Source organism: Neomonachus schauinslandi, chromosome 3, assembly GCF_002201575.2.
Source record: "Neomonachus schauinslandi chromosome 3, ASM220157v2, whole genome shotgun sequence".
NCBI classification, from domain to species: domain Eukaryota; kingdom Metazoa; phylum Chordata; class Mammalia; order Carnivora; family Phocidae; genus Neomonachus; species Neomonachus schauinslandi.
The window spans coordinates 137,026,898-137,046,779 of record NC_058405.1 but is presented as its reverse complement, the minus strand read 5'-3'; the positions used below and the strand labels follow the sequence as shown (position 1 = coordinate 137,046,779).

General features: G+C 54.1%; 2 protein-coding genes across 2 annotated transcripts; both read right to left on the bottom strand.

Annotated features, from left to right (window-relative positions):
• Positions 1–6,773: 6,773 nt before the first annotated feature.
• HOXD12 (homeobox D12) lies at positions 6,774–7,735 on the bottom strand. Its single transcript, XM_021703217.1, has 2 exons — positions 7,162–7,735; positions 6,774–7,012 (listed from the first exon to the last, which is right to left on the bottom strand). The coding sequence occupies exons 1-2, from the start codon at positions 7,733–7,735 to the stop codon at positions 6,774–6,776; spliced, it is 813 nt and encodes a 270-aa protein (XP_021558892.1).
• A 5,083-nt stretch (positions 7,736–12,818) lies between these two features.
• HOXD13 (homeobox D13) lies at positions 12,819–14,627 on the bottom strand. The gene is made up of 2 exons (XM_021703201.1): positions 13,850–14,627; positions 12,819–13,069 (listed from the first exon to the last, which is right to left on the bottom strand). Exons 1-2 carry the CDS (start codon positions 14,625–14,627, stop codon positions 12,819–12,821), a joined length of 1,029 nt encoding a protein of 342 aa, XP_021558876.1.
• Between the last annotated feature and the right edge of the window lie 5,255 nt (positions 14,628–19,882).

Genomic DNA, 19,882 nt, shown 5'->3' with positions numbered 1-19,882 from the left:
TTGGCGCGCTCCAGGCCGTAGTCGCGGAAGGCCACTTCGCGCACGGGCTGGACGTGCGGCGCCAGGTTGGAAGAGTAGGGGAAAGTCATCTGGCAGGACGACGGTTGCGATAGGAAGGAGGGCTTGCTGGCGAAGTCCGACGGGGCCACATAGTAGGCGCAGCCGGGCAGGTACATGCTGGCTGCGCTCGGGCCGCACTCATCAAAGTCGTTCATGGCTCCGCGGCGTGCGCGCCGGCAAGCCCCGGGCCGCTCCCCGCGCCGCCAACCTGAGCCATCGATTGCACAAGAGGCTTGGGCCAGGATCAACTAAGCAAAAATCCCCACCGGGCGCTGACGTGCAATTCATCTTGATTGATTCTGGTGGTAATTATGTCACGTGACGCCATGGAGAGAAATGTCCTTATATCTATATCAGCTCTCGCCAACACGCCCCGGGACGGCTCCTGGCGCCGAGGCACGCGCGCGCTGGGGCGGATCAGTCTCCCGCTCCAGCCAGCACTCCCCGGGCGCTCCCTGACCAGGCTGAGCCGCAGGCTGGTCACCTGTGCGCCGCCGGCGGCCGCCACTGCTGGGTGCATCTGCCGCCGCCCGGCTGGGCCGCCCGCCCGCGCCCGCCCGCCCGCCCGCGCCGCTTTAAGTACGCGGACCGAAGCCGGCGGGGAGGAGGAGGGAGGGGGAGGAAGGGGGAGGAAGGGGGAAGGGAAAGAAGCGGAGAGCGGAGGGGGGAGCCCCAGCCCGGGGCACAGGGGACTAGGTGTGAGGTTGTGAGGTTCCCACCCCCCACACCCCTTCCTGCAGCCGCTCCCTCCCCCGCGACGCCGCCACCCCTCTGCAGCTTGCCGGTCAGGAGCTTGTTGCTTCTTTCTCAAGGGGCGTAATTGCGCCACTCTCGGGGCACACGGAGCCCTGATTTACATATTTCTCAGCCCAGCGCGTTCATCGCAGAATAACATGGCTCCCCCCACTCCTGACCCCGGGAGCGCGAGTGCCAGCCTCGAAAAAACCCACACCAAAACCCTACCAGGAGCTCACCCAGGCCCGGGCCTCGGTGCCCACTCGGATTTCTCGCCCTCTCTTCTCTCTCTGTTCCTGTCTCCCTTTCTCCTTCCTTCGTCTACCTTCAGTCTTCTCACTTCTTTCTCTCCTGTCCTCTCTTCTCCCACTCCCTTCTCTTGTTCCCTCTTGCCTTCTTCCTTCTTCTTACTTTCCTCGTTTCCTCTCCTCTTTCTCTGCCCCCTGATCTTCTCTCTTCCTTTCCTCTAGCTGTGTGTCACCACCTCTGTGCTCTCCCTGTCGCCTCTCTGCCTTTCCTCTCCCAATGCTAAAGCAAGGAGGAAGTTCAGCCAGCGGAGATGCCCCGTGGCCCTCTAGAAGCTGGGGGGGTCTGGTGAACAAAAGGATCTGGAGTCCTACTCTAAAGGTGCCTGGCCTCCCGCTCCCCACCAATCGGAGACAAACCACTGGCGCCTCCACCCTCCTCACCCTCTCTGCTTTTTGGCCTGGACTACGACCAGCCCGCCTCACAACCAGCCCCTTCGCTGCGTCGGAGACCCGCCAAGGCCTACGCATCCACGCCGCCTCCGGGTCTCCCCTAGGCTCCTGCAGTGCCCTTGGGCCGGCATGGTCTCTGCGGGGGTGGTGGTGGGGGGAGCCCCCGGGAGGTCCGTTGGCTCTGGGGAGGGGGGCGGAATGCTCTCAGCAGCTTTTTCCTCCTTGCTTGAGCCTCTCTGCAGCACTTGGCCCTGAGAGCCCCCCATCCATTTGCCCCAAGGCCTCACTTTCCTCCACGGCCGCCAGGTCCCTCTTTCCTAGCCAGGGGGTCCAGGCGAGGCCTGGACTCCCCCCTCCAGGAGAGCCAGCGCTTTCCAAAGGTAAAATCGGTCTCTCAGAAAGAAGCTCCTCAAACCCAAATCCCAGAGCCGAGGGCAGGAAGTTGCCTCTCTCCCCAAGATTCCTCAGCCCAGGAAATCCCAGCACTGGGTTCTGGACCTCAGCCCTACTCCCAGGGCAGGCGGTGCAGGCTGTGAAGCTGGTTCCTTCCCTGCCCGGCCGCCGCAGTGCCCGTGTGGCAGGCTCTGCCCACCATGCCGACAGACAGAGAAAAGGCGGGCGATCAGAGTTCATATCTATTTTCTGGCCGTTGTCCCCCCCCCTCTTTTTCTCCTCCCTCCTTTTCTCCCTCCCACTCTTCTTCCTCCGCCCCCCTCCCATCTCTGCTTTCCTCCGAACACTGCGCAAACAGGTCTGTGGCGGCTGGAGGGCAAGCAGGCTCCCCCCGCCTCAGAACTGCTCATCGTTCTGTGCACCCCCCTCCCAGCTGGCACCCTCGCCCAGATTCCTGCTCGCCCCTTTCTCCTCGGTCCAGACCGCCAGCACACTTATCTGCCTCCCATCTCCATCGCCCGCCCAAGCCTCTCCCTTTCGGGCTCGTGGTCGACGCCCGTGGATCTCTCTCCTAAAATGGCTCCCCCGACACTGCACACTGGCCTGCGGCAGCTCAGGACCCAGGGCAGCGGCTGCAGGGACCCCGCCCCCCCTCCTCCAGCCGGGTCTTTACGTGTCTGGGAGTGCGCAAAATTCTCGCACCTTCCCTTTACACGGGGTGGGGCACAGACAGCTCGCTGCCCCCACAGCGGAGCCTGCTGACCGCTGAAGAGGGAAATGGGGAGGACGGAACCATTCAAGTTCAACGACATGGCGATGGCGGCTCGGGCTGGAGCGCGCTTTGGCGGGGGAGGGTGCGCCATCTGCAGCGGCGCGCGGGTGCATAGGGGAACGGGCAGCGGACCCCTGGCTGCGCATTAGCGCGGATCCCCGCCCCCACACCCATCCTTGGGCTTTCATTTTGGGCCCAGCCCGCTTCGGCCTTTTGCCCCAGCTCCCTCCTCGATCCTCACCTCAAAACCCAAGGAAAACCGTAGCCTCCCGACCCCGCGCGTCCCGCGAGAACCTACCATGAAGACTCGGGCGTTGTGGCCTTGTCCTTGCCTGCGCGGCCCCACTCGAAGCACAGGGAGCGCATCCGACCCTTCCGGCGTCCAACTGCTCCGCGAGTGGTAGCTTTCCGCGCAGCGCCCAGACGCGATGCGGTAATTTTGAGCCACCCAAGATAAGACACTAACTTGACCTTAACTTTGTCAGGGCGCCCCTGGTATCTGGAGAACGTGAACAGACACTGTCTGGCAGCCCTCGTAAAAGCTGGCTGGGGAAGGGATTCTGAGTCATTTCATTTATTGCCACTACAGTTCTGCAAGAAAGCTTTTCCTCCCTGCCAAACTTTAATTATTTATGCTCTTCTAGGAAACGAAAGAAGAGGAGAAACGCGGGGGAAAACACCCATAGCCAGTCCCTTCCCTGCAGAGCCTTCGGAATGGGCTCCCTAAGTCAAGTGACTGGAGAACAAAAATGTGGGGAGATCACCTTTGTCCAAGGACGGTCGGACAGGCGCTGTGCACCCCCCCTCACGAAGGGGGGGGGGATTACAGCTGGAAGGGGGGGGGGGAAAGGGCCCCCCCCCCCCCCCGCAGACATGAATATTTACAACGGTTCTGGATTTCTCCTCCACCAGCCGGCCTCCCGGAAGCCTCACTAGCCCGCCTCCTTCGGGGAGAGCCCCCAGGCCTTAAGAGCCCCGCGGTCGGCCCTCTGAGCTTGCAGCCCGTTGAATGTCAGCCGAAGCCATTTTTTCTCATTTAAAACCCTTTTTCTTGGTCAAAAGGCCTGCCCAGACTGCAGCATTTTGGAGGACGCATTTGTCTTTGTGCAAGGGAATGTTGAGCACTCAGATTTCAGCATCATTTCTCTTCGCATTTGTTTCTTAGGAATTTCGTCGTGGTTCCAAATCCCCTCCAGGACCTTGGCTAGGAAAGGAGAGACGACACCACCCCGCCTTTGTATTTGTGCGGATCAGTAAAGGGGATAAATTTGAAAAACACTGCTGAAGCCCCAACGGACAATCGAGATTTTACACTTAGAATAATTTCAATCTCTTTGGGGAGTGGTCTCCATGAATTTCTCCTCCAACCCCACCTCCCAGTCTAAAGAGAAAGAACATGATGATTGAATGGTGTACACTGGAAAGAAAGTGTCTCTCTGTGTTATCCTAGGGCCTACGTCTAATTCCGGTTTTCTAGTCCTTTACCCAGCTCTCTGGACCTGAGGTCTGCGTGTGGCCTCCGCCTTTGTTCGGCTGTTTTGGGGGAGAGACTCAGCTCTGGGTACCACTACCTCCCTGAGCCCCATCAGGTGGGAAAACATTTCTAAAGAGGGCCTCGCAGCCTCTTCCTTCTTTTTTCCCCCGCCGTTGTATTTTTTCTTAAAGGAGCTGTTTTAAAAATATTTTAAAATACCCAGCAAATTTGCTTCAGGAAAGGGGAGTTGAGCCCTTGACTACTTGGTATTAGAGATTTCATGGTTTTGCTAATTCTTCCACTAGCTAAAAGCTAGCAATTCTCTAGTTTCCATTTCAAAGCTAGATGGGAGTTGAGGTCTGCAAGAGGATGGTGCATAGTGAGCAGGCTTTAACTTTCCCAGCCTCAGCTAGAGGCTCCTAAGGCCTACGGGGTGCAGAGGCCACATTTCCCAAGGGAACCTGCTGGGCTCCAGGCAGAGGTGCCAGTATGGAGGATTTCCACAGGGCATAGCCTGTTCCAAAGTAGCCTGATCGAAACATGGCCGGGAGAGATGTTTTGTGTTGAAATAATCTGAGGAATCTCATATCTTAACAGCACCACCCGCCCCCAACAGCAAGCCTTAAAGTTTGAGAATTTAAGCAAAATACAGAAGCCCTGGCCTGCAACAAGCTGAGAGTTCACTTAATGCCCTCCAATCTGCCCACAGTCCCCCCTCCTCCCACTTGGATGTTTCATACACATTTTGTTCATAGGCTTTTATACACCATTTTCTGACTGACTTGGAAGCCATTTTCTCATTTAATGAACAGTCCACACCTGCAGTGAAACCACAACCAGGAAAGAAAAACGAATTTGGTGGCCTAAAATCATTAGGAGGGAATCCGAAACGTTTTTGAAAAATTGACATCAGTCCCTTGACAGCTTGGCTGGGACCTGGATATTTATTTCCACTCAAAACATTTTGATGTATCTGATATATACAAACTATTGTGGGTTTTTTTGACAAAATCAAAACAACATAAAACAGGCACAACAACTATTAGATAGCAAAGAAAATGCAATTAGTCTAAACATAAACTGCGGTCAGTTGGACTGAGGCTTGGGACTCTCTGTGAGGTGTTCACTCCAGATCTAGGGCCTAGTCCTCCACTGAAAATAAATCATTGGCCTTGGGGAACGAATCTTCAACTCTTTGGCTGTCATACATCTCAGTAGGAATTGGGGGGCGCTACTTCTCAGAAGGAGAGGGAAAAGAGGTAGGGATGGTAGAAGGAGCTGGGGGGGGGCTCAGTTTCTCTGAGGGTAAGGCAGGACACCCCAGCACATGCAAAACAACTCCATCTAGCATCAGGAACCCCAGCCTCCACAAAGCAAGCCCAGCAGGGCCCAGGGCCATACAGGCACCACTGAGGCAGGCCAGACATGGGCTCAGAAAAGGCACGGTGGCTGAGGCACAGAAAGGCCCCAGGTGGAGTTGTCCAGTGGTGAAGAGGGTGAGAGAGGGGGAACTTCTCTACTTGGTCAACAGCAGTGACCAGGGGCTAAGGATTTGAGGGACCTCCCTCTTCACCCCTTGACTGATGGAGGAGCTTTCGCCTCTCCCTACGGTGGCCCATTCCCCTAATTCAAGAAAGACATGTCCACACCTTTACCCACCTCAAGAGGGAAACCATATTTACAGTTGGAATGTAGGACACCCCTCTCCTTGCTCACTCCCTTCTCCTCCCCCTGGATATTTTCCCCACCTCTTAGTGCAACCCAGCCTCAGAGTAGATTAGCAGCTGTCCTCACCAGAGCTGAGTCCAATTACAGAGTGCAGGGCTCTGGCCTAGACATATGTCAGGAGATAGGAGAAGTAGGAGAAATTTTACCAGTCCTATCTAGAGATTGCAGTTTGCTGTGGAGCTTCAGCCTCCCTCGAATCCACAGGAAGGAAGTATCCACCCCATTCTGTCCAGCTGGAGGGGCCAGCCCAGCCCAAACTCCGAGGTGTCTTCGAATTTGTCCAGCCACACAGTCCCTCCCCTCTCCCCTTTCCTCCCAAAGTCTGAATGTCTAGGGTGGCTTTTGTCCTCCCGAACCAGCCAGGGCAGATGGGGAGGGGGTGCCCTTTCTTTCTCCAGAGCCAAGTTTCTGGCTTTGCCACAAGGGGCTTTGGCTGCAAAGAGACAGAATTGTGCCTGCAGCCCTTTTCTACTCCTTCCCGAAGGACGTCCTAAATTTAATTCCACTCTAAGCTCTAGTGAGGTGCCTACTAAATTCAAAAAGGACTGGGGAGAAAAGGAAAGGGAGTCTAGGTGGAAGCAGAAATCCAAGTACAAGGGTGCTAGAGTGAGCACCCGTGTAAATACCCCAGTCAAGAGCTAGGACAGGTGACCCCAGGCCCCCACTCAGGAAGCCTCAAGGCCAAGGTTATATTTCAATTTCTGCAGGCCCCACCCAGAGAGGTGGAAGCCTAGAGGCCCAGCTGGCCGGGGCTCCAAATCCTCTGCTGGCTTCTGGGGCTGCAGACTGAGCGGAAGGGTACGTGGGACCAGCGAAGAAGGCGCGGAAGGAAAAGCCCCTACTCCCAGCTCTTCCTTCACGCCAGGCCTCGGCTTTCAAAGGCAGCCCTGGCCGGCCGCGACCACGCGGGGGGCTAGTACAGCGCCAGCGCCTGCTCGCGCAGGACCACGCGCTTCTTTTTCATACGCCGGTTCTGGAACCAGATTTTGACCTGCTGGTCGCTGAGGTTCAGCCTGTTGGACAATTCCTTGCGCTTCTGGCGGTTGATGAATTCGTTGAGGAGGAATTCGTTCTCCAGCTCCGCAATCTGCTGCTTGGTGTAGGGTTTCCGCTTCTTGCGGGTCCTCCCTGGGGCCGCCCCCCACGGCAGGCCTGCAACACAGCCCCAACCCAAGTCAGCCCGGCCGGCCGCTCCTTGTAGCCTGCCCGCCCCTAGCAGCTCCCTCCCCCTCCACACTCTCCCCTGCACCCCACCTCCCAACCCAGCCCAAACTGGCCCAGGGAGCATGGCCACCGTTTACCGTCGGGCAGCGAAGGTCGCAGGCAAGAGGCGACGCTCGCAGCCTGCACTGTCATGTTCAAGTTGAGCGGGCCCTTGGCGTCTTCCTTGAAGCCGGCAGCGCAGGGGGTCCCCTCGAGCAGGGCTGCAGAGCCCGCTGCCGCGCGGCCCACACCCGCGTAGTCATACTTGGCCGCTTTGAGAGCAGCGGCCGCGGGGGCCAGGCTAGACTCGGGGACGAAGGGCGGCCGCGCACGGCCACGGTCCTCCGGCCCGGCAGCCACATCGGGCGCATAAAACTTGGCCTGCTCTTCGGGTCCGTCCTTGGCGCCCAGGGGCTGTAGGCCAAGCGGCCCGGAACCAGCCAGGTAGGGCTGTGAGAAGCTGCCGAAAGCCGTGGCACTGGCAGGCTGCGCTGGGGCGCAGGAGGCAGGCGTGGTGGCCCAGGGCAGCGCGCCTCGCGGGTATGAGATGGGGGGGAGCGCGGCCAACTGGCCGCCATTCGGCCGCAAGTTGGAGAAGTAGAAGGAGTCAGGCGACTGCAGATTCAGAAGCGAGCCCACATAGCCCGCTCTGTAGAGACTGCGCTCACACATCTCCAACAAAGGGCTTCGGCTGCGCTCGCAGCAGTATTTAGTTACAACCGGGAATAAGAGGACAGGCTCAGACGATTGGACGAAACTTTGCCTGCAGGTTCTTCAAAGCCGGTCATTTCAGCACCGCCTACATCCCCCGACCCGTTTCCCCCCCTTCAGGGTATTATGATAACACCCGCAATATTCGATGGCGAAGGACGAGGCTGCCAGGCAGAACCAAGGAACGTTGAGCGAAGGTGAAACCACTGGGAGTTTCCGGGATCAGCTTCAGAAGCTGGGGACATTGGGTGCCTTTGCCCGAGTGTCCCTTGGGATCCTTCTTGGTCTTGATGAGCTTTGCACTCCCTTTTCCCACTGGCCAGGCTTGCTTCCACCAGCTTTAAGTTGCAGCTAAGGCCTTTTCCAGTACTGTGCACCTCTAGGTTTGCACGGAGAGCCCACCGTGTGGTGGGGCCACCAGCTCTATTCCTAGGCCTGAGCAATGCTTCTCCTACCCTGATTCCTCCCTGCCCTGTTCCTCTGGAGAGGATTCTGCACTAGTGGTCTAGCAGCGAAGACCCACACACTGCCTGAACCCGGCACAGTCCGAGAAATTTGCTGAAGGAGGAGAAATGCATCACAAACTCTGCCCAAGTTTGGCTCCCAGGAAGCTGGTTTCACACCAGTTCTGGTGTGCTTCTCCATGGCCAAGCCCTCTGCTCCCAGGAAAGTTGCGGCCATCCAGGTCCATGGAGAATGCTGGCCCGGGAAGGGGCAGCTGCATTGGCCAATCGTGGCCAAAGGCTACATTCCTTTTATCGCCTGGAGTCACCTTGGCGACTATGTCCCGCCAACCAGAACTCCAAGCTGTTCAACTCCTCTGCAGCGGGCAGAGCAAGAGGAGCTTCCCCCGACCTGGTGTGGAAGGACAGAAGAGCCAGAGTCATTCGGCCGGGAACAGCGGGGCACACCGAGGCAGTAGGCTAGCAGCAATCCTCGGCTCAGCGCCTCCTAGGCGGCTGGCGGGTTCGGGGTTCTGGCGAACAGGGATGCGGGCGGGGCAGCTGTCCCTCGCCGGGAGCAGTGTGACAGCCCCCCCCCACCCCCCGCAGGCCCTCCGATTTAGTTTGGCCTGAGGGTTCTGGGTCCTCCTCTGCTGCTTTGGTCCCAAGAACCCCAACGACCGCGTGACTGACGCCCGCCCCAACCTGCAGCCCGCCTCGCCGGTCCCCGAGCCAAGCTGGAATTGGTTAGACCGCCAGCTCCGGCACGGAGACCACACAGGCGCCGCCGGAGGGCAAGGCTGACCACCGCGCTGCGACTTTATTGTGTGAGTTATGGCGACCAATTGGGCGGCTCTGGGGAACGCAGTCGGTCTCTTCCTCCCGCTCTAGGGCGGGGGTAGGGGGTGGGGATGGGGATGTCCGGGACTCTTCAGGGTTCTGTCAGAGTTTCCTTAGGAGCTCAAACTTAGAGACAAGAACTCCACTCCCCGTCCTCGGGGGGCTTGGGGTGGTGTAGGCATAAGCTGCAACCTCAGTTCCTAAGGACTTAGGGGATACAGGCTCTCATTTTGGGAAACTCTCCCTGTTTTCCAGGAGCTACAGCCTCCCCAGGCCCGAAGCTCCAGCTCCAGAGATCCCTGCAGTCTCGTCTCCTCCGGTCTCAGCATACAGTGATGCTCCGGTATTTCCAAGTCCAGGGGTGTCTTCTCCGGACCCTTAGGCAGCGGCACAGCTGCGGTTTACCCCTGGGGACTAAAGATACAAAGGGGCTAAGTGAGAAACAGAAAGACTAGAACAACTAAACTCCCTCCATATCTTCTTGGCTCAGGATGGTGCCCCACCTTATCTCCTGGATTTATAATTTCCGAGGTCCAGCAAGCAAAGTTGTACGCTGGGAGCTGGGAGCTGCAGACTGCGCGGCGGGGGGCGGGGCGGGGGGGCGGGGAAGGGCAGGAGGCTTGGCTCGTGAGCTGGGGAATGGGAGAGAGGATTTGGCCGTGGAGCTAAACCGCGAGCTCTGCCAATGCCGCCGACCGCCCAGGAGATGGCGAGCAAGCTCCACGCCTGGCGACGCGCCGCCGCACGGTCAAGATCAACAGTGAAGGGCGGCACCGCCGGCCTGGGGTCGCCAGCCGGTGCGGTCACGGCCCTCTGCCAGGCTCCGCCAAGTGTCTCGGAAAGCCGGAGATCGTGGCAGCAAGGCTGGCCGGGACAGCGGAGTCAGAGTCACCCAGCAGGCTGCCAGACACGGGGAAGCGTCGAGGCCGCCTCTTTGTCTGGCTGTGCGTCCCGGCTGCAAAGCGTCCTTCGCCTCTTGACTCAAGCGTAGACGCGCGGGCCTTGAGTCTCCACCAGCGGCGCTCGAAACCTGCCAGGTTTCGGAGGCGTTCTCCCTGCGGCCTCTCAGTTTCCACCCTAAGGAAGGCCTCTCTCCGAAGCTCCCTTTGCCCTGGCTCCCCGCGGGCCTCCCATCCAGCGCTTCGGCCACCTACCCGCTCCTCTACTCCCTCCTCAATTCGGAATATAAAAGGAATGCATATAAATAGCAAAGGCTTCATCTGTTATTGATTTAGCCATCAATTCAAATTCCACCGGAGAGCATTTGAGCAGTTTTAATCTTCAGCAAACCTCCCATTTCTCTTAGGCGGAGGGAAACTGACGGGCCAACTACAGATGAAAGGAAAACCTCGTGGCAATCCCCCCATCCGACAGGAAACCTCAGAAATGGACCTGGGAATGGAGTGCGGCCCTGGAGTCTGGAATTTACAAAAAAGGAGGGAAAACGACGATGGAAAAGAAGGGAAAACAGGCCCGTTTCACATGAAAGCACATCTTGTGAGGAAAACAGAGAAAACGTTAGAAACTCTTCCTGAAAGTGGAAGGTCGGGGTTGATGTGTCCCCATTTTCAGGGGTTATTTCTTCTCCAGTTTGAATCATAGTCCGTTCTCTTTCCCTCTCTCTCTTCTCTCTCTGTCCCTCTCTGTCAGTTAAAACGAAGTTGGCCGCCCACAGTCAACCATCGGTGCAAGATATGAAAAACTCAAGCGGAGCCAGAGAAAACGAAAGTAGCTTTGGACCTTGGGTCTCTGCGCTTTCTCTGGCAGATCCATAAGGGAGCCCTCCCGCCAGGAGAGTTTACACATTGTGTGAGATTTTAAACATGTGTATTTAACTTCATACCAAAAAGTTAGCAACCACTAAATTGATTTGTGTCCGGGCACTAACAACGGCGAGGCACCCAGTTCCTCAGCGGCCATTTCCCCGAGTGGCAAAAAGGCCTCTAAAAGAAAGTTCATAGTGCCTAAAAATTGCGACTAGAGGTTTAGGGTGTGCAATTATGGTTTCAGTCCTCAAATGCTGTTTGGAGGCTGCTCAGAGAAGGCGATAAGGGATCAGCTTGAAATGTTTCTTTTTCAATGGCCAAATATGGATATGTCTAATTTCAAGACCTTCGGAGAGTAGATATTTGTAACAGCCTTTCTAGGAAGAACACCTTCAAGTGAGCACAATTTCCTGTACCCAGACACAAACATACATATTGATTTAAAAAAATAAAACTATTTGAATAAAGTGATAATATTGAAAGAGAAGTAAAATTTTTATTGGAGATGTTTTTTGTCTGGTAAAAAATACCATTTTAGACACCACAAAGTATATTCTCATTTAAAGACATCACTACTTATGTTAAAGCCACAGGGAAAAGGGCAGAGAGGGGTGGCGGAAATAGAATGGAGGTTTCAGAGAGTAGAACTGGGATTGAGTTTCCTTCATCTATAGGGAACATCGTAATGTTCAAGACAACAAGATTTTATAATAAATAAGAACACAAGAGGTAACACAAGCTTGGAATAAGAAAACAGATATATAAAGACACAGAAGAAACAAGAGAGTTCTGTTTATTTGCATCTCCCTAGGAATAAAAAAGTGATTTTTAAATGCCTGAAGCACTGCACACATATCCCAGCTCACAGACATTTGCATCTACAAAAATAATCTCTCAGTTGTATAAATATGCAGCACTTTAAAAGCAGTTATTTATCATCACTTTCAGAAACATCTTTTTTTTTTTTTAAATCTTGAACTATAGAGCGCCACATTTTTCGTATTTGTTAGATGTCTTAAAACTCCACGAGAGGCTCAATACATTTGTTCAGACAGTCAAGTTCTTCACTGGGTTCTGGATAAAAGTTCCCACCCATGGCCACATTGATTCAGTCTCTTTCAGGGGACTGAGGAGATCACCTCATTTCTAGTCCCACAGACCCAAGGTCAAGGAGAAGGTGTGCATTTATACCATCCACAGATCACTCTCACAATTGCAGCCATTTAAATGTTTGCATCTAGAGCTGGGGAAATGAAGGCATCCATGAGGACACATTATTTTCAAATTAAAGATTATAAAAGCACAAATCGACAAGGTATACTAAACACATATAACTACAACAGCAAATGAAAGACCCAAAGTAGGGAAGACTGTCTTCATTCCAATATCGATACAAACCCTATTTAATAAGGTAGCTGCTTTTAAAGCCATCACAGTACCTCCAGCCGCCTGTTTTTAGACTTTCCCAGTGACCCTAGAGCACCGTTTGCCCAGAGCTGTTTCCACTTGCCTCAGGGTGACTGCTGAGAGCTAATGATTAAATTGCCCAATTGCAGGATATGAATGACTGCAAATCCTTCTACCCTAGTAGATTATGAAGATAATCAGTGCTGGAAACAGGCATATGAAGTGATTTAAGAAAATAAAACCTTAAAATTATAATGGCACTTCTGAAATTCTTTTGGGGGGATTATTAAAAAATACTTCAAGTCCTTTATACTGGCCTGGAGGGAGAAACAGAACATTAAAAACATCATTTAAAAAACTAGACAAGAACAAAATCAATAATAAACAAGTAAGAAACAGAACTACAGAGTCAGGTTGGGTAGCAAAAGGTTTTAGAGCCAGATAAGGGGAAGAGAGAAGAACAATTCACAAAATTTGCCATCATTGGCAGGGAGATGGGGCGAAATTAAATACATATTCAAGTCTTTCCGAAGGTCTTTTGGAGACAACTGAAAGCATTTAAACTCTCTTTGGCCAATCTGGTCCACATCAGGAGACAGTGTCTTTGAGCTTGGAGACGATTTTCTTGTCTTTCACTCTTCGGTTCTGAAACCAAATGGTCACTTGTCTCTCAGATAGGTTCGTGGCAGCCGAGATCCGCCGCCGCTTGTCCTTGTTAATGAACTTGTTAATGGCATACTCGTTCTCCAGTTCTTTGAGCTGCAGTTTGGTGTAGGGCACCCTCTTCTTCCTCCCCCGACGGTAGACACACATGTCTGGCTGATTTAGAGCCACATCCCCTGGTATAAAAAACAGCATGAAAAAAATTAGACCAGGGTTTCTGGAGCACCACTGGGGGCTATGTGTGTATTTTGGAAGGGGTATGGGGAATAAAGAAAACCAGGCTGCTTGCATTTTATTATTATTTATACAGACATATTTACACATTATTAAAGAAAGATTATTTACACTTCAAAGTGAAGGCCATTTGATGGATCATCACGGTTTCTCAAACCAGCATCTTAACAAGCCTTCAATTTTATGGCATGGTTATTGGGGACAGTTATAAGGATAGTTTCTGCAAATGCTGGTTGCACACATACAAACATACGCAGACTTAAAAAAAAATCCAGGTTTTTTTGTTCAAGCTTTGATTTCTTGTGTTCCTGTGTTTGGAGTTTGTGAGCTCTTAGAAGCTTTAGTGGTGACCCTGGGGCAGTCATATCCTTTAAAAGTGGGACCCAACTCTGTGACACTTCTTCGGGGAGGAGGGGCCAAGGCCTGAGCAAAGGGCACACGCAAAGACCCTCAACTGTGGGAGAAAAACAGGCTTATGCCCACACACAAGAAGAAAAGGGTTGTGAGAGGGACAGTTTAAATCAAAGGAGAAATGTACAAATTTCAGGCAAACTATAGGAACTGTTCCATCAGGTTAACCTTGGCTGGGCGAGGAGGACAAGCGCAGCTCCCAAGTAGGGACCTACACTCCTAGTGCTTTCTTTCCGTACACTCTCTTCCCTGCCCCCACTCCCTCCCTCCTGATCTCCCCGTCCCCCACCTCCCCACTCCAACGCTCCTACCTGGAAAGGATGATTTCCAAAAGTGGGAGCCCTGTGGCTGGTCCTTGGCGCAGTACACCTGGCTGTTCCACCCGTTGGCCAGCGTCCAGGACTGGTAACCCTCCATGGAGATGTACGCCTCGTGCCGAGGCTCCCCGGAACCGAAGGTAGACACCATGTCGATGTAGCCAGGCACGTGCTGGTAGGGGCTCGTGTAGCCCTGGTAGAAGGACACTTCCTTGGCTCTCGCGGGCACCTCGTTGGCCGGTACGCTGCTGCTTGCCAGGCCCGACACGTCCATGTACTTCTCCACCGGGAAGCCTCCCAGCGAGGCGTGCGGCGACGACTTGAGAGCGTTTTGCTGTAAGCCCACGCCGTGTGACATGCGGCAGCTATAGTAGCCGTTGCCGAAGTGGTAGCCGTAGCCCAGAGCTGGGGCGCCCGGAGGCGCTGCAGCGGCCGCGCCGGGCGCCGGACACTCTTTGGCGGAGGGAGCCTCCGGACGCGCTGCGACCACAGCCGAAGATGACGACGACGAGGCGGAGCCCGCACGCTCAGAGGTCCCGGGGTATGCGAAGCCCGAGGCCGCCGCCGCCGCCGCCGCCGCTGCCGCCGCCGCCGCCGCCGCACGCCCGGAGTGTGTCCCGGCGAACACTGGCGCCGAGAGGAAGCCGCGACACTGGCCCGGCGCCGCCGCCGCCGCCGCCACAGAGGACGAGGAGGAGGAGGCTGGGGCCGCCCCGGCGGCCCCACCGTCCGCCCGCAGCCCGTCCATGTCCCAGCTCCCCACGCGGCTCATGGCCCGGCCTGGCCCGGCCCCGGCCCCGGCCCCGGCCCCGCGCAGGACACCATGGCGCGGCGCGCTTCCTCCCTCCTCTCCTTTCTCTCTCGTTCTCTCGCTCCCGCCCTCTTCCTTTCGCCCTCTCTCCCTCTGCGAGCCTCCCGCCTCCCGCCCGCCCGCCCTCCAACAGGTTAGCTCATCGCGGGACGTTTATAAAAACGAAGTTCAGGTTGGGAGGGGGCCTGGGCCGGTCGGGGGGCCTCCTCCCTCCCCGAGGGCTCCCGCTCGGGGCCGCGCCATTGGCTGCGCGGGGCCACGTGGGGGTGGGGGCGCGGGAGAGCCTGGCTCCCGGCCAGGGCCCCGCTGGACCCACCCACCCCGGCCCCTACCCCTTCCCAGCCCCTAGCGCAGCCCACCTCCCCTTCCCGCCCTGCCCCGGACCCAGGCGTTTGCGCTGCAGCCAACCCCCGCGAGCTGATTGCGCGACCGCCCATCCTAGGCCCTGTCTGCGACTGAGACGGGCGCCGAGGCCTGCGCCTTGTTCCGGCCACGGCTGTTTTTGCCACCTCTCCTCGGATCCCCGAGCTGCACAACTAAACGAAGGCGAAGGACAGAGATGGTCAGAATGATGTGAAAACAGACTGATTTTGGATCCTGTTGCTCAGTCCCTTGGATTAGCTGACCTAGACCCCAAGCCCGAGGGAGCTTCTTTTCCCTACCTTGAACACTGCTCGGGGCAAAGGCATTTCACGCAGGTTGTCATAGGGGATCTTCCGAGTTAAGACCAATTGGAGCAGACCCTCCCTACACACACACACACACACACACACACACACACACACACACACACACACCGTCCACCAGGAAAATGCCCACGAAGCGCCCTTGGGGCTGGGACAGAGACTTACAAGTAAGTCAAGCAGAAGAAAAGGCTCGGCCATGGCGCGGCGAACCTGACGATCTGCCCCAGCGAGAAAACTCCTGATGCCTGGTCCACATTATTCGCCTCTACACTCAGGCCAACCGGAGTCGCCTCCCGAACTGGGCTCCCCAGCCCGGGCGCAGATTCCCCTGGCTAGCAGAAAGACCCTGTGGAGGGCACCTGGAGAAAGCCACTGTGCTGCCAGCCACGAAACTTCTGCGCCTCCCCAGCAGCCCAACTGCCTCTTGCATTTTGCAGCCACCACCCACCCCCGCCCATTACTCACACCAATTAATTGAAAACTTCACTTTCCCAGGGACCTTTGTTTCGCTTTCTTTTCCAAGCTGCCAACTGACTGAGGGGCAAATTAAGAGGGTGGTTTTTTCCCAAGCAAAGTTGGGGCTTTAGACAGGAGCAGCCCTGAGCAACTGGGTCTGGCTTCCAGGGGATAGAGCGGGCTCTTGGTGTCAAGCATCACAGCCCTGACCAAATTCATCCCTTCGTTCCATTTCTCACCCTCGGAGCCCCAGCCCACCACCCCCCATCTTAGCCATTAGCAGGGAGCTGGTGTGTGTTCTGTGGTAAATTTAAGGCTCCTCCTTAGGAGCAACATTCCATCTGAGCAGTTGAAAGTGCTGGGGTGGGTGCAGGAGCCCTCGGAGTGAGTCTGTTTGGTTCTGTAGCATCAACTACGCAGGCCAGCCCATCTCCAAGAAAATCGCTCCCCTGAGCCTGTGATTGGTGAAGCCGGCTTGTCACCCAGCCCTGCCATTCCTGAACCCAAGACGTGACTGGATGGGGCGAGTAAAAAAGCCAAGGAGGCCCTCCTGGGCCTGGCCTGACATTGCACGGTGGGCTGCTGGTGTCGGGAGTGTTGACACGCAAAACCCAGTAACCATAAAAGGCTCAAATAAAGGGGAAAGTTATGAGAGGGGCACTGGAGAGGAAAAGCAGGGGAAGTTGACCTTTTTGAAGTCCTAGATGTGTTCATGATCAAATTTGAGTTGGAGGGGCTTGAGCCTTTGCAGAAAATCATAGGGAATAGAAGTTTGTTGGTGAGAACAATTTCGGCTACTTGAAAGACGGAGGCAAAAGTTAGTAACGGAAACTGAATCGGCATTTTAAAACACCACCTGGGGCCAGGTGACAGAGTTGCTTATTTTTTGGAAGAGTTTGGATGGGTCCTCTTCACTCAACAATTTCGGTACCAAACCAGTCATGGAACGCCACCCCGAAACACTTATTTTTCCTTTGTCTCCCTTGCTTTTTTCCCGTGACCTCAAAAAGCAAATTTGTTGAAGTAATTTCTAAGACGTAACTGGAACCAATGAACTTTCAGTCTTTTAAAACTAAATATCCCTGTGATCCCCCACCCACCAGAGACCTCTGTGCCATATTCTATCTGATAAATACATTTTAATAGCCAATTATATGCCAAAAAATGAAGAAAATGAAATTAAGCTAGGAAGGAAGAATTTGTCAAGTTTTGCCGATTTGAGACAGCCCTTCAATTTTGGCTTAATTTTCCATGCAGCAAATTAAGCTGTGCAGGACTGGGAGGAAAGTCTGAATTAATGCTCTAGTTGAAAGACACTTCTCAGTGATGGCCCTGCCTCCAGTTGTCCTGTGGAACTCTAACAGGACTTGGGGTTTCTCTGTCCATCCTAGCGGATGTTCAGAGACGAGGGAGGTTTTGAACAATAAAGAACATTGCCTCTTGCTATCCTGCTGCTGAACCTGCTTCTGGCACAGCCTTCGTTCGAGGTCCTGGCCCTGGGGGAGGGAATTCCCCTTAGGAAAGAGGCTCAGACTGGACCCTATGAGGGCCCTTAAACCCAGCACCCCAGGGCAGCTGCTGCTGTTGGATCATAGGGCTGTGGCTGAGTACCAGGCAAAGTCAGGGCTGCTCTGTTTATGAACTAATTAAGACACATAGTTTACAAGCCAGGGGTGGTAGGTAGTGGAGGAATTTTGAGGCCGAATTTGCGGAAACATTTCATTTAGTTTGTGTACCCTGTGTCCGAGTTGATTTTAGGTTTAAACTCAGTAGGGAAAAAAATAAAAATAAAATAAACTCAATGGGAATAGTTTTCTTTAACTGGTCAGGAGCACAGACTGAACCCTGTGTATGTGTGTGGGTGTATTATGTTGAGGCTTTAACAACAGACATAATCTTTGTTAAATGAAAATCTTTTGCAACCAGGCAGAAATGTCTCCAAACACTGATGTGTTATTCAGTGAAACCAATTTTGTCACATTTTCTGATTTGGGAGAGAAATCCCTCATTGCCCATTGAGAAGGGGTGGGCAGGGAGAAGGAGAGAGGGAGAGATCATCTCTTCTCTTTCCCATCACTTGCTCTCCTCTCTCTCCATAGGCACCCTTTCTGGGAATCAATAATGTTCTGAAAATCACATCCTCTCTTGTCCTTCTTGTAGATGATCTTTCAAATCATGTCCTTGTCCTGGGTTGGACATGGGTGGGTGGGTAGATGAAGTCTGAGATTTAGATTTATTGAAGAACATAAGTTCCTCTGCTTGCCAAAACAGCAATGAACTCGATTAACCACATAATCAGTGGCCATTACCGCCAGGTAACAATTACCAACTCCTACCAGAGTGGGGTGCTGGGAATTCCTTTGAAAGTATTTTCCTTGATGGCCACACCAGGAAGCGCAGGACACCCTCCTAATTAACTTGTAAGAAGCCAAAAATTAAGTGTAGAAATAAAGTCTTAATTCCAAAATAAAGCCTTAAATCCAGCAGGACTGGCTGGACAGTGTGGTTCTTAACCAAATCTGTGCCCTGCCAACTTTGAAGCTAATTTTCCCTCTGTAGGCAATACTCGGTTTCATTCAGGTTGGAAATATATAATTAAAAAAAAAACACCCTAAAAACAACAAACCTAGGGTAAAGAAAGGGGTCTTTAGCAAAAGCCAGACAGTGGAATCCTCAGTTTGGGCACTTTCTATGTCTGAGATGTATTCCATTTGGATTTGACAACACAATTAGGCTTTATTAAATGTAAATCATTTGCAACAACAACAAAACTCTCTCTAAACCCAAAGTGCTATTTGGCGAACCTAGGTTTGCCTCCCACAGAGGAGCGGGCACTTGTTTGGGATGGAAAGAACTCCAATCTTGGCAGGAATTAAACACAGCAAGAGTCTTCCCTCTTAGAGAAACACTAATCTCACTTCCAAGGGATGCTGGAGGGTGGGTTCAGAGCTGGAGGACATTAGTAACTTGTTGCCCCCCCCCCAAATAAACAAAAGCTGGGACTGCAAACAATTTTCTGCTGTTTTGTCTGGTGTCTCAAGGTGTGGGGTTGTCCTCGGTATACACTTCTCTAGCAATGTCATTGTTAACTGAAGTCCAGTAAGTGCTCACTCTGTTGGACTTTGGAAATGAAAGAAAGTAAATGTTCCTCGTTCTCTCTCTCCCTCTCTGTCTCTCTCCTTTCCGTGGAGCCCTTGGTCTCTAAGAAGAAACCCAATGGGGACCCCAGGAGGGGAAAAGGGAGAAGGTTAGGGAAATGCCCAACCAAGGGGGGGGGGGGGGGGGGGGGGGGGGGCGCGAAAGGAGTGAGGTGGAGAGGCAAGTGGTCAGGCTTAATTTCCCTGCTGGGCAGCGCGCAGTTCCTCAGGCCTGGCACTAGATGTCCCTGCAAGTTTTCCTGTCGCGTCTGAGGGCGCACAAGCTTCAGGCAGTGGGTCTGGGTAGCCCTGGAGACCAGGGAGAAAGTACCCCCGCCCCCCCCCCCAAGGCCATCCCTCCTAGGGCGCGCAATTGTAGAGGGAAGGATGAGAACTAGAAGCAGCCAGAGGGACTAAGAGCGCGAGGACCGCCAGCCTAGGGATGGCTGCAAAAAGATGCCAGGAGGGAGTCAGGCCTGAGTCGCTAAAGCGGTGGCTCCTTCCCTTATAAACCGAAACCTCCAAGCCGTAAGCCGTGGGGACTGCATTTACCCTAAAGAAAATGCACCAGGGGTACGAAGCCCAGGTTTTAGCGGTTCTGCTCTCCCACTACACCCAGGCGGCCCCAGTCCTCGAGCGAGCTTGCCTTCGGGTGAGGGTCCGCGCTGGTTTTGGGCCCGCTCGGCCGGGAGCCTACCGCGGGGAAGACGGCAGCCAGGCCGGGGCGGACGCGGGGCTCCGTTACAACCCCGGCTTTACCCGAGACCCTCCCCTCGGCCAGCCTGGACACATTTTTATTACCTTCAGTCGAAGGCCAAAAGTGTTTACCACTTCACCTCGGAGGACCCGCTGCTGCTCAAGAAACAAATATTTAGTCTGGAGGCCTAACCAATAAAATAAAATAAAATAAAATAAAATAAAATAAAATAAAATAAAA

Coding starts and splice junctions, on each gene's coding strand:
- HOXD12 (XM_021703217.1), bottom strand. CDS start 7,735: ATGTGTGAGCGCAGTCTCTACAGAGCGGGCTATGTGGGCTCGCTTCTG. Junction 7,013..7,161: donor GCGACCTTCGCTGCCCGACG/GTAAACGGTGGC, acceptor GCTGTGTTGCAG/GCCTGCCGTGGGGGGCGGCC.
- HOXD13 (XM_021703201.1), bottom strand. CDS start 14,627: ATGAGCCGCGTGGGGAGCTGGGACATGGACGGGCTGCGGGCGGACGGT. Junction 13,070..13,849: donor TTGGAAATCATCCTTTCCAG/GTAGGAGCGTTG, acceptor TTTTTATACCAG/GGGATGTGGCTCTAAATCAG.